Here is a 13,137-nt window from a genome sequence, read left to right on the forward strand (position 1 = left end):
ATAAGACATTAACAACTGCGGAATTGATGATTCGGTGATGTTCGGCAAATTCAAGCAATATATTATACTTTACATACAACACGTTCTGAATACATTAATGAAAGGCCAAAATAAGATAAATTGAAATTTTTATAACTCGTCAGAAATAGAATCTTTACCAAAATCACATCCAGTTCGATTTTATTCATCGAAAGATTGCAGAACTGGTTCTTGCCGTTTTGTAATTGTGTATGTGTGTGAGTGTATATGTGTGAGTGTGTAATATTTTATAAATAAGGTAAAACAATGTGGTTTAACAAATCAAGCAAACTATGCATGTCGACCTACACATAATTTATCTTCTATGTATGCAGAGTGCTCCTCTAGTGACATATCAAATGTTATATTTAAAAAGAATTCAACATCGTATTTTTTAATCATTATATCAAATATGCGAACAATCTATATTATATTTATATTACAAACAATACAACATTTATAAATACACGCAAGCTGTCTATACTACTCCGATATACCATTTTTGTTACGTTCCGTAGCATATATCGTGAAGCAAGCCAAATGCTAAATACAAGTCCTTAAAAATATTTACAAATCATCATTATTAAATGTAAAATGTACAAAAAACATTTGGAATAAATACATTTTAATTTCATTCATAATAAAATAAAAACAGGGAAAAATGTAATATAATATTATAATTAAAAAAAAAAAACACATACTTGGCTCGCATACATTCCACCTATCATACACTTTTTGGGCTTTAGTTTATATATCACTGTGTTTTCTTATTTATCAATGCTTAACATTTATTCTTTAAATAAATTAATATAAATACATACACATACATTGTACACACATACATACATACATATCTCTTTTTCACGAATTGATAAAACACGTCTATAGCTATCACACGCTTCATACGATCTACACATGGCTTTTTGTGCTTAATAATTACTCACTCTAATTCTTTTTACAAGCTGATATGATCATTGCAATTTAATGGTCTTATTTTATTTTGGTGATATTTGTCAAATGAAAACTTATCATATAAAGCAACTCGGAAAAATTTGACTGCAAAAAATTAAAATGATTGTCATAAATGTGGGCAATAAAATGATATTACAAATAAAAAGCCTAGGCACTTGAAGTTATTCATAAGTACAATTTGATATTCGTCAAACATTAGTCGTAAAACCAAAATTTATCAAATTATTATCTACTTATTTCAATTGTGCCTAGATTTTAATATTAATTGCAAATATTATATAAAACAAATATATTTATTTAATTATATCAATGTAGATGAAAATTAATAAATAAATTAAAAAAAAAATTAGTATATTATTATGACAATGGTAAAATTAACATTATTACTGTCCCTTTAAATAAAATACCTTTCAAAGCTGTTTGGCAAACTTTTGATGAGAGGAATCAAATATATAGAACATTTGAGAATACAGATTATAAGTTTTCATTGCCTCTCGTCAAACCTTTCAATGATACAACATCAAACAAGATATAGATATATGAATGAGCAAAAACAATGACAAACGATTGTAAAATATTTCATAAATATGAAGTGACAATCGAAAAACATTTACACATAATTATTGTTTACACCATTGTATCAAATATTACACAGATTAAAGCTATGTAGACACGTGCATTTGTTTAGTGACTAGATTCAAGTGGACGCACACTCCTAACGAACATCCACTGCATAATACATACATATATAAATATTTAATAATAAATAGATTTTGCTGTTGTTTTTTTATTATTTTAATTATGATCACTGCAAGATCCTTTTACGATGGGGGGAATACTGATTGTTATATACCTGTGTTTTCAGTTGTTTTTATATACTTTAAGGAAACGGAAGGAGATAAAATTTTTGGTCTTTCGCTGATTTTTCATATTGGTACGATAAAATAATTGATGACGAGACTTATCATGTATGTACATTGTACAATTCTACAATTGTATCTCCTTAAGTTTTTACACGATTTCCTTCAGAAGGTGTACGGCAATCTAAGCGTATGATTCGCTCAAATTGTCGAACAGGTATTCTAGCTGATTGGCGGTGTAACTTTTGATGTTGGCCATCACACTCGGGCTAGCAAACGTTATGTTCCCGTTGAGGATATTCTCGATATCCAACAAACCCACCTCCGACTTGTCCGATTCTACATTATTATTATTATTCATAAGAACATCACGCTGGGACAGTAGAGCGGCACCCGTCGAGACGATCGACGATCCCGTCTTCTTGTTCGGCGTATTGTGCACGCTGGCTATGCCGCTTCCCATCAGATGTTGATATTTAAACGTTGATAGAATCTGTCGGATCTTTGCAATGATCTCCTCTACTCAGGCATTCGACTCCTGTGGGATTTTTCACAAACTAAGCTGATTTATGCTGAAATTCTTCAGACTTATATGACTAGAACTATAAATTATATTTTTTATCTATTGTATAAATATTAGAAATTCATTTATAATATTTTCCTTTAATGATATCTCATTAAATTTACTGACACAGAATACACAAAAGAATATTTTTTTATTATTATTAATATCATATACAATTAACTCTCTTATAACATGCTAGGTCTGTTCAATAAGAAAATGAAAAAATAAGTGAAAAACATAAAACATGATGGTGATTGGAAAAATGCACTCTCGAGACATCCAAACTTTCAAAGATGCTCAAGAAGAAGTAACGCAATAGAATTCCACAAAAAAGCATCAAGGGGTATTTATATGTTATCTGAGGGTGCTAACCTTTTTTTGTGGAATTCTATTGCGTAAGTTCTTTTTGAGCGCCTTTGAATATTAGGACTTCCCGAAACTGCGCCACTATTTAGTGCATTTTTCCGGGATGCAGCCCCACTAAATTTTCAATCATTTTTGCTAATTTTATTTTCTGTACTTACATTTATAACATCTTTTTGCTGAACCGATGTAGCGCGTTATAAGAGAGTTGAGTCTAGCATTAAGATAAGATTTTGCCTACACATAGTATTTGTGAAATTGTTAATTATTAATTAAATAATATATATAAATTTCACAATCTTTTCTTGTTTGAAAGTGAAATCTTAATATTCAAACTGGAAAATTTTGACTAAGAGTTTTAAAATGCAAGCTATTGACAATTTGACAGAAGCAAATTTAGCAAAAAAAAAAAGAAAACAATACTAAATCGTTTTTTAATTGTGTGAAAATACCTTTAAATTATGAAAATAATGCATAATTTGATCATAGTCCATTTCTAGGTCGTCTAATCCCAACGACTCCGTGGGTAAATCGTCGGTGCCGTTTTCATCAGTGGGACTTGAAAACATTGGATTTCCCACTATCGTTGCTCTTTTAACTTCAGGACTGGAGCCTCGAGAACCAGTGGCTAAAAATAAATAAAAATAAATTATAATTAAATTCAAAAACGAATTAAAAATTTAGATAAACAAAATAATAAAAAATAAATCATGTATATGACTGATATGAATGTAAATGTTATTTTTTTTATGAATAATGATGATGATTTATATGCCTTCAGTCATGTATATGAATTAAAAAACATAAAAACTCTATTGTTACCATTATTCTCACCAGCTATCTCGACGAAATCGGAATTAGCAACGTCTGCTTTGTGCTGTGTGTGCACCGGAGGTTTCACTCTATATACAACTTCGCCCAAACCTACCAGAAAAGTAAAGTCAAACATTTATAAACACGTTTATAACATATACAATCATAATCAGTACATTACAAACCTATTCCAGAGTCCCTCATAAGGTCTGGGCTGTGTGGATTGGGGGACAGTTCCAATTTTTTCCCCAATTCTGTGTTCAATTTATTCTGAGTTTCAATTTTTTGTTGCGGTGTTTGAACGTCTACATCAAATTCGAACATTCCGGAGCATTCTTCTTTTGAAAGGCTCGTAATGTTGTCGACTAAAGAAGTCATGTTTCCGAGACTGGTGGGATTATTGTTTTGGTTATTGTTCGCGACAATGTTGTAACTATCGCTGATGTTGGACGATGATGCGTCAGTATAACATCTATCGCGAATCATCCTGAAAGATAATCGTTGGAATCAATTTTCATAGCTAAGTTGGACGTATGTGAAAAACAAAGGATTAACAAACAGAAAAACAAAAAGGATTATTTCAAAAAACGGATTACATATTGTTTATAAATTTACTTGTTATCCATATTATAAGACTTTCTAGGACTTCCTACATTTGCGTTTGGTGAAGTACTATTCGGCGGTTTTTCTGACTTCTTGTGGTGACGAGAATGATTGTTTCGACGCGTCGGTGGCATTATGGTATCTGGCAAAATCTAAAAATAAATAAATAAAAATTTATAAATACATGTACATATATCATTTGTGTAAAACTAAAAAATATAATTTTACATTGATTTTAAAATTATTATTTTTTTCAATAAGAGAAAATTCTTCTACATACATACATATGTATATCAGAAATGATAAATCGAATAGTCCAGTCATACTATGATGATATTATATGTAATTTAAAAGTCTTCGGTAAAAATTAATACAATATGTTGAAGAAAAGAAAATATAATAAAAAAAATCGTTCACTTTTAACATAGAACAATATAGAAAAATATATTTTTTTATGAAAGTAAAGAAGAGATAATATGATATATAAAATAAGTATATAGACATACATATATGCGATATTTCATTATTACATTACCTTAATAAAAATAATTAAGTGGAAAAAATGGATAGGATTTTTAACGTCTTTTGAAAGTCAATGAATATTAAGTATACATATAATCCTTAAGTATCAAAAATAGCATAAAATGTCATCGGTCATTAATATCTTTCATGAAAGAATAATGCACAATTTGCATCCTCCCCAATACAATGAAAAGTAAATACTTGTTAATATTGAAAAATAGTAGCTCATAATATATAATCCATTAAATTTACCCTGTGTGGGGTACTTCTTCCACCGGCGATAGGTTGTTGGGGAGTGCGATGGGGTGGTACGGGAGGTCGGTACTCTTCCGGAGAAGCCTGTGTCTCTAATGGTACGGCATGCGGTGGTAGAGGAGGTGCCGAAGAGTCTGGTCTGTAAATAAACAACCAGCAAAATAAATCACCGCTCATAACAACAAACATAAAACAACCTCAATATGATTTGACTTACTGCCAACTTTTAGCGTTCTCGGATCCGTTATGTCTCACCGGTCGTGACATCCTATCCCTCTTCGTGTACGTGGCGGTGTCAATTATGCGACTGTCGTTGCTCGCGCTTCTTCCTCGTCTTTCCACGTTGTTTTGGGAAGGCAGCTCTATATGGTTGGGATTGTCGAAACTGGTCACGGTCACGTTACCGTTTGCTTGATCGGATTTGATGGCGTCGTCTGGATCAGCGTAGTTCAAATTCAGAGGATTGCTTGTGATTCTTATTTCGCGGTTTAGATGGCTGCGAATGGCTGCATCACTCTGTGCAGGAGGTGGTGGAGGAACAGGAGTACTGTTTCTGTTGACTGCTTGTACTTGATGGCCAGTGTGACGCTCTATGGTTGCACGTCCTAAAAAAATATATTTAATTTCTATACTGGCATATACATACATACATATATAATCAGGAAGGCCTCACAGGTAAATCCCAGCGCGCCTTCCTGATCAATTATTAGCATTGATAAACAATCTATAGAGCAATATCATAGAGACATCTATGGATAAATTTGACAAGGATTTTTGCAGCATTTTATAAATCAGCAAATTCCAGACGATGAGAAATCAAATTTTACGAGAAATAGGACAAGGTTGCCAATTTGTTGGAACTGTTTCAATGAAGTCAGTTAAATTGGCAAACTCTGATAGAAACGATCGACCTGCAGTCACATATCCAAAGTCTGGCCAGCAGTAACGGGTCAGGGATTGAACCCATGACCGTTCAGTTGAAAGCATTACACGCTAACCACTGATCTATACTGATCTATTCAGTGCTACAAACATTTCATTATTTGCAAATACATGATTTTTGGTAGAGATTTTGATTTATTATACGCATTACTGATTAAAGGTGTTAAAAAAAAATCATTCATATAACAAAAACACCCAATACTTTTTACAAGTTTCAAAAACCCAGCTACATAGATAGAAATTCAGGGTTTCAAAAATAATACGTATGGTCACGGCTTTTTTTCCATGTAACGAGGTAGAATGGCGTTCCGGCACCTTTTTGTCTCGGCATTGTTTTATATTTCAAACGAATATTCTATATAATATAATCTTTTCCAATAAAAAAACTTAACAAGAAGTGAGTTCCAGCACCTATTTTTTTCACAAAAAAGCCCTGCGTATGGTAATATCATTTTTAAAAAATATTACCTAGCCAAACCCAATCATGTGCATTGGTTGTAGATTCCCTGGGAGGTTTTCTATTATCTCTTCCGATTCCTAGACTTGTGCCAATTAATCCTGCCACTTGTATTTTACCGGTATCGCCTATTGGTTGTAGAGGCATAGCTGGTCCGAGACCGGTAGTAGCTTCAGGTCCAATCGGTTTAAATTTAGATGCATATACAACGCACGACACAACAAATATCTGAAAATAAATCATAATATATTTAAAGTAAAAGCAAATCTAAAATAAATGAAAAAATAAATAAATGTAAATTACCACAATCGCAAAGCAGAAGGCAGCCAACAGCACATACATTCCGATTTCCACAGGTGTCATGTGAGGTTGATGACGGACTCCTTGTCTGCGACCGTTTACACCGCCGAGTTGTCTAGCTTGAACAGTAGGTTCATGGTTATTCTCATCTTTCAAAGGAATTCCTTAAAATAAAACATAACAATTAATTCATTTAAGTTATATAAAATACATCAAAAATAAAATAATATCTTACCGATGAGAATATCGTGAAGGTCGGAGAGCGGACCTTTGTTGCCACTTCGCATTATATCATCGTTTTGAGGAGTATCGGGACGTTGTGGAATTTCACTAGCTGAAAAGTCTACTTCAACAGATGCTGAAGCGCTAGCCAGGATGAGACCACCTGATACTGAATTGGCATCTGTTTTGCTAGACGAACTCCTCGCTTTGCCGTTGACGCCGGCTGCTACACGGCAGTCTTCGGATAACAGCAAAGCAACGCGTAGCAATTCTCCATTACCTGAAATTATTTTTATTTTACATAAATAAATTATTTTTATTTTAAATGATTGCATGTAACTCAGTAATTGAATTAGTTTTGTTTGAATTATAATTGAATGGAGATTTGGGTTACCTTCTCCGACGGCAATCACTCGAGGATGATGGGAAGCAACCATCGGTGCAAATGCCACAACATCAGGATCTAAGCTTTCAACGCGTAATACATAGTCGGCTACACTCACGTCTCGTAGAGGAGTACGGGAACCGTCTGAAAATTCTATATCGATATCCAGCAAACCTTCCTGAAATTTGTAATGGAGTATATGTTGAGTAAAAGTTTATGGAACACCACTGCTGAGCTAGTATGATGTATACAACATGTACTATTTTGAAATATATTAACCTGATACTGAGCAGTCAATCTTCGAGTAACTGTAGTTTCTGATATATATCCATTTTCAATAGCATTATCTGGAGATATATTGAGTTGTAGTCCTGATATCACTTTAACAATCAATCGCGCTATCGTAACTCGATCACTACCGATGCGAATTTCTCTTGCACCAATTACTCTTCCTAAAAACATATTCAATATTAATAATAAGAATAGAATTGTCTAAAATATGTTTAAATGAAATAAAAAAGATCTAACCTGTGATTGGTGAAAGAACTTGAACTTCGGTACGACCGGTAGCTCGTCCTTGCAGTGAGCGTCCTCGGAGTATGGCCAATCGAGGATCGGCAACACGTAGTAAAGGTAGTACAAGTTCAGTAACTCTTAACCAAGTTCGACGCGATACTAAATAGCTCACTCTACCAGAATCGTGGTCTGTTGCGAGGAATCTTGCAAACACCTAATTGTAATTCAATGTGAGTAATGAAATAGATAATTATCATTAAGACAGACGACGATTAAAATTTTGGCTAACTTACATCCACAGGACTTTGTTGGAATCGCAATCGACAGGAATGTCTGTCTCCGGAGACGCTGTTGCTGAAATCTTCAGAGGAAGGCATGCCATATGATCGGCGACGTCTCCGACCTTTGCTCGGTGTACCGACTTCTTCGGGCACTTTCCAACCTTTTATTTGCGATAATCTAAAGTCATCGACGTTGACTTCTAATGGAAACTCCGGCATCCAAACAGTGAACTTAGCTAGACCAGTATAAGTGCCGTATTTGACGATGATGGAAGCATTGGAAGAGCCTCTTATTTCAGATCCATCCACGTATACAGAGCTACAAGATGATGAAACCTGAAAAAATAATTGTTGTTTCAAGGATTTTTTATTGTTTATTTTTTAGTATTCCACTATAAATTGTATGCATACCTTTAGAACACTCTCATCTTCTGAATGACACGAGCTCTGCAATGTGACGTCAGCCACTTGACCAGCTTGAGACACAATCAAAACCTTCATGGCTTGAGATACTTGTCGACCGGTTATTACAGCAGTATTCAAGACTTCCCAATTCTGAAAATGTATTACATAACTTATAAGAAAGATTAATAATAGAATATTTTCTAATTTTAAAACTACTACAGGACTTATGGACAAATAAATAAATCGAATATACCAACACACGAGACAAATACTCGTCCCCAAACAATACAGTCTGAAGGATCTTTTCGTTAGAGAAAAAGACAATTGTCTAGCTACAAAGTTACATATATTAGATAAAACCTCTTTGACTAGAGAAGTAATAAAATTGACAAATAAAAAAATCAATGTTATATACATAGTTTTGTTTAATAGATTTGTTTAACGTATACATATGTATGTACATACATACATATATATTGTGATTGGTGATTGGTGCTGGTCGACCACTGGTTTACTAGCGCCGAACATCTGATATCGCGTTCGCGCCAAAAAGGCCTTGCCGTATGAATAAATCGTATACAACAACCAATAAGGTTTCGCGACCCATCGACCAATGATTTCTCTGTGCTGAGAGTACATGCTGTGTATAAATATTCGGCAGATCTGTTCCGTGCTTCATTCGGTGCTGGATCGTTGACAGAACAACAATAAACTACTTCTACCACAACTCACAGCGTATTTAACTTCAATATCGGATACCCCTCTACAAGTCCTCGCTACAATATATCCAATTTTTTTTTAATTATAAATTAAAAATTTGAAATGAATATTTAATAAATTCTTAATATTAAATTTAATTTCAAATAATTTATATCTTTTTGGAATAATATTTTTTTTAAATCTTTATAAATATGATATAATAGCATATGGTTGTTGCTATTGCTTACTAATAAAACAAAAGTAGAGTTATTATTATTAGGGTAGTATCAAATATAAAGTATGTATGTACATACATGCATGGTTTGGTAATTATTCCGCAAAAAGTTATCTCGCGCAAGTCACTAACATCTTGATCACGGAACATCCCAAAAACTCCATCAATCTAAAGCTACTCACGCGAAATATTGTACTAACGAGAGCTCGAGTGCCAGATGATCCATGATCGAGATTTTAGTGACTTCCCGAGATCGCTTTTTGCGGAATAATCCGTTTACCACATACATTGTCTATTTGCTACATCTACTTTTGGTTGTTTTTTTAAATATAAACAATCTTTTTACACTGGTTTTCAATCACATTACATCAGCAACAGTTCAAAAATTGATTAATCAATTTTTAATTCAATATATTTCGAAACAAACGAGCTAATTTATAGCTTTTGTTTGCATTGACTATATTGGCACAAATAAAATTTCTATGTTATCAGTATCAAAATAATGTTTTTCAGTTGAAGTTCTACACTGTTGCTGTCAGATAAATTTAAGAACTACACCTGGAGTAGAGCCTCGTAAATTTGAAGGAAATAAAGCCAAATTAGACCGCACTGAATCATAAATTAGGTAACTCGTCCGAGGCAAAGTTCGCCCCCGGACAACTTTGTATCTCGTAAAGGTGTTTCACGGAACAAAAGTTTTGCAAGCGCTTTATTGTATTAATAAAAATTAAACGGACTACTTTTCAGACTGCGAATAAAAATAAAATGAACCGGAAACATTACACATATAAAACCATATTAATAAAATGTAACAAACACAGCGGTTATCAACCATCTGTACGACACATATGTACATAATATAAACAAGTGCGCTATCTGTGTATTGTGTGTGGAGTCAAAACGTGGAGATTGTTCTGCATTGTTTGAACGTTTCAAAAGGAAAACCAACGTTCATTTGTATTTTGAGTTCATTACGCGATAACGAGAATAAGGAAATTAAGCGTATTGTAATATTTTATCAGTGGCGTTCCCGAGCATACGAAAAAGGGTCCAATATATAGAAAGTACTTGGAGGAGAGACGAGGCGAGAAACTGTGACCGTTTTAATTAAAATTCCTACGGAACAAATATTTTGTAAGCAGATGACTAGAACGCACCATTTAACGATTAATCAAAACGAGAGAGAGAAAAAAAGCCGATCTAATACTACAGCTGTAACAATAAGATATAATAAAAACGAAAAGCTTACTCTATAGCAGTAGTAGTAGTAGAATATAATATAACATTTATGGAAGAAAAACACGTCTTTAATGTTTGTTTTTCGCGTAAGATATTATTATTTATATATATAATATAAGCTAGGGGGTGATATATGAAAGCGATTTTCATGAAATAGTCGTCAGATTGTTTTCAGCAGATTTAGCGAAAAATATTAGCGGACAACGTACGAGATAAGCGGGAAAGTTTTCCACGAGCCGGGAAACTAATATAGCTGGAAGATTATGAAGGTGTTGCAATATGGCCCGGGTGGCATCTGGTGCAGACCCACACACGTGGCCCAAGCCTTTGTTGATTACACGACAAAATATTCACGAAGCAGAAGGCGGCCATTTGCTAGTGAAGCATTGATGAGAATCTTGAGATTTCATAACAAGACAAATCTCGAGAGGGGACCGACGAACGGGCAAACACAGCAATCAAAAACGATATTTTATTCATGCGAAAAAAGGATCTTCAGCGATGGGACTTCAGGCTGTGTATGTTTGGGGAAGAAGAAAATAAGTTCAAACTTGAACAAAAATGTAGGTACAAAATTTCTGAAGGAAATTAGTATACAAAAAAAAAGGTTGGTATTAGTTTTACAAACAGTTATTTCGCATATTATTTGGAATAAACAATAGTTTTGTTTATTACGGTCAATTATGAGACTTCATACATTATTTCATACACTTTTAGCATAACTTTGAAGTCATACTGTAAATCAGCAAGTCAATTGATTATCATTGTTACAAACCATCATACTTAGATGATAACATATATAAATGGGGGTGTGCAGTCTAATGTAAATTTAATTTCAACTATTGACTTAAAATACACTCATAGCTTCCCGTTGGTTTATTACTCAAATTTGCGTGATATGACAAAAATATGACAGTGGTGGATCTCGAAGCGACGAAAACATATGTTTGTATGTACATATCCTTGCAGCTAACGTCCTCTGCACACCCGGTCGACCCCCAACAATTATTCACAGATAAATGACCTCACGTGTCCAGCTCTATCTGTTTGTGCCTTACTCTTTTCAACGATTTTTTTTTTAATTAATTTATTTTGTAGGTTTTTGATTATTTTCTATAGATCTGTCTACAAAGACGTGTGGCGATGATGTGGATATATGTATGTATAACCTCACGAACAGATGTAATTCTACGTCAAAATAAAATAAATAAATAAATGGTGTTTGTAACCTTAAGGCTTGTTGGTATATATAATATGCAAGAGCATTTGGCCCGTCGACTGTGCCGCGCCCTTTTTCCATACGATGCCATTGTAAATATTGACCGTTTAAGCTAAGTGAAGTCAATTTGTGAAACGTGTGAATTTCAGCGGATGTTTATTATGGTTTGAAAAAAAGCTGGAATTCGTATCTCTCATCCGTTGTCGTGAAAACTTTGCAACTTTTTTATCGCGTTTGCGAAAGTCACCGAACAATAGATAGTGGCATATAGGAAGCGGGCAGTTAGTTGGAAGCTGCCCAGGGATTGTTTTGTTCTAGCGACCGCAGCTTTGAAACGAGACCATTGTGTCTTGCCCTAGTAAGAGCCGTTTACAGGGTATTAAACTCTTGGCTTCCACGTTCAATTGCGTGCCAATTTTCCATGTATACATTTGTACTCGAATAGCGGATGTTGAGTTTCGTTTACCCTTAGCGCGCTTAAAAAAATACAAAACACAAAAAAATGTGAACTAAATATTCCTCTCTCGGTTTTGTTTTTGTAGGGAAATACAAAAATTCGATTGCGCGAAATCTGAATATGGCCTTCGCAAGCTCGTGCCAAAGTAAATTGGGAAGAATAAATACGAAATGTTCAACTTGGATGGAAGGAGGGGCCATCGCCATAGTATGGAGGATTCATTATTTGGTATTCAAGGATAGAGATCGTCAAACTTTTCCACTCCTCGACTCCTTGAATTCTAAGTTCGAAGTTTTAAACTCCTTCCGACATGACAAGTGGCAGATTTATTTATGACATTCATTAAAAATATTGTAAAATTCATAGAATTCGAAATAGAAATGAATTTAATAGTAAGAATCATTATTATTAATATCATAAAAATCAATAAATGAGCTGTTATATTTGAAAGTGGCGGGAGGCCAATTTTTAGTTCCAAAAACACTATTTATGTTTGACTTAATTCATGAATTGTTATCACTTATTTTATTCCGATATGTCCAGAATCTCGGAAAAGCAGAATAAACGTATTACAGGCCACCAGTATTTTTTAAATATTGTTAAATGTAAAACATTTATTTAATGTTTTGCTTTTCTCGAAATGAAGAAAAGTGGACTTGAAATGAAATCCATCTTATTTTATTGAAAAATGCCAAAAACACGGGAATCAATTGAAGGTAATAAGGCTTCGATTATTTCAAAACATCGAGGGTCGGGATGGATAAAAATTTCCAAAAAACTTAAATTATCGCGATATGCGGTTCAAAAAA

At 33.7% G+C, this 13,137-nt stretch overlaps 1 protein-coding gene across 1 annotated transcript in view; it reads right to left on the reverse strand.

Moving 5' to 3' along the window:
• Positions 1-3,101: 3,101 nt before the first annotated feature.
• dtn (transmembrane protein 132C dtn) overlaps positions 3,102-13,137 on the reverse strand; it is a 33,601-nt gene continuing 23,565 nt past the window's right edge. The window contains exons 5-19 of the mRNA XM_077436641.1: positions 8,486-8,629; positions 8,087-8,410; positions 7,806-8,007; positions 7,557-7,729; positions 7,287-7,455; positions 6,906-7,172; positions 6,674-6,834; positions 6,382-6,598; positions 5,189-5,576; positions 4,969-5,110; positions 4,207-4,346; positions 3,777-4,078; positions 3,601-3,702; positions 3,231-3,406; positions 3,102-3,113 (exon numbers count right to left, since the gene is read on the reverse strand). Of these exons, the coding sequence (XP_077292767.1) occupies positions 3,102-3,113; positions 3,231-3,406; positions 3,601-3,702; positions 3,777-4,078; positions 4,207-4,346; positions 4,969-5,110; positions 5,189-5,576; positions 6,382-6,598; positions 6,674-6,834; positions 6,906-7,172; positions 7,287-7,455; positions 7,557-7,729; positions 7,806-8,007; positions 8,087-8,410; positions 8,486-8,629 (2,919 nt within the window). The remainder of the gene's footprint in view (positions 3,114-3,230; positions 3,407-3,600; positions 3,703-3,776; positions 4,079-4,206; positions 4,347-4,968; positions 5,111-5,188; positions 5,577-6,381; positions 6,599-6,673; positions 6,835-6,905; positions 7,173-7,286; positions 7,456-7,556; positions 7,730-7,805; positions 8,008-8,086; positions 8,411-8,485; positions 8,630-13,137) is intronic.

This window comes from Arctopsyche grandis, chromosome 8 (genome assembly GCF_051622035.1).
Source record: "Arctopsyche grandis isolate Sample6627 chromosome 8, ASM5162203v2, whole genome shotgun sequence".
Taxonomy (NCBI): Eukaryota; Metazoa; Arthropoda; class Insecta; order Trichoptera; family Hydropsychidae; genus Arctopsyche; species Arctopsyche grandis.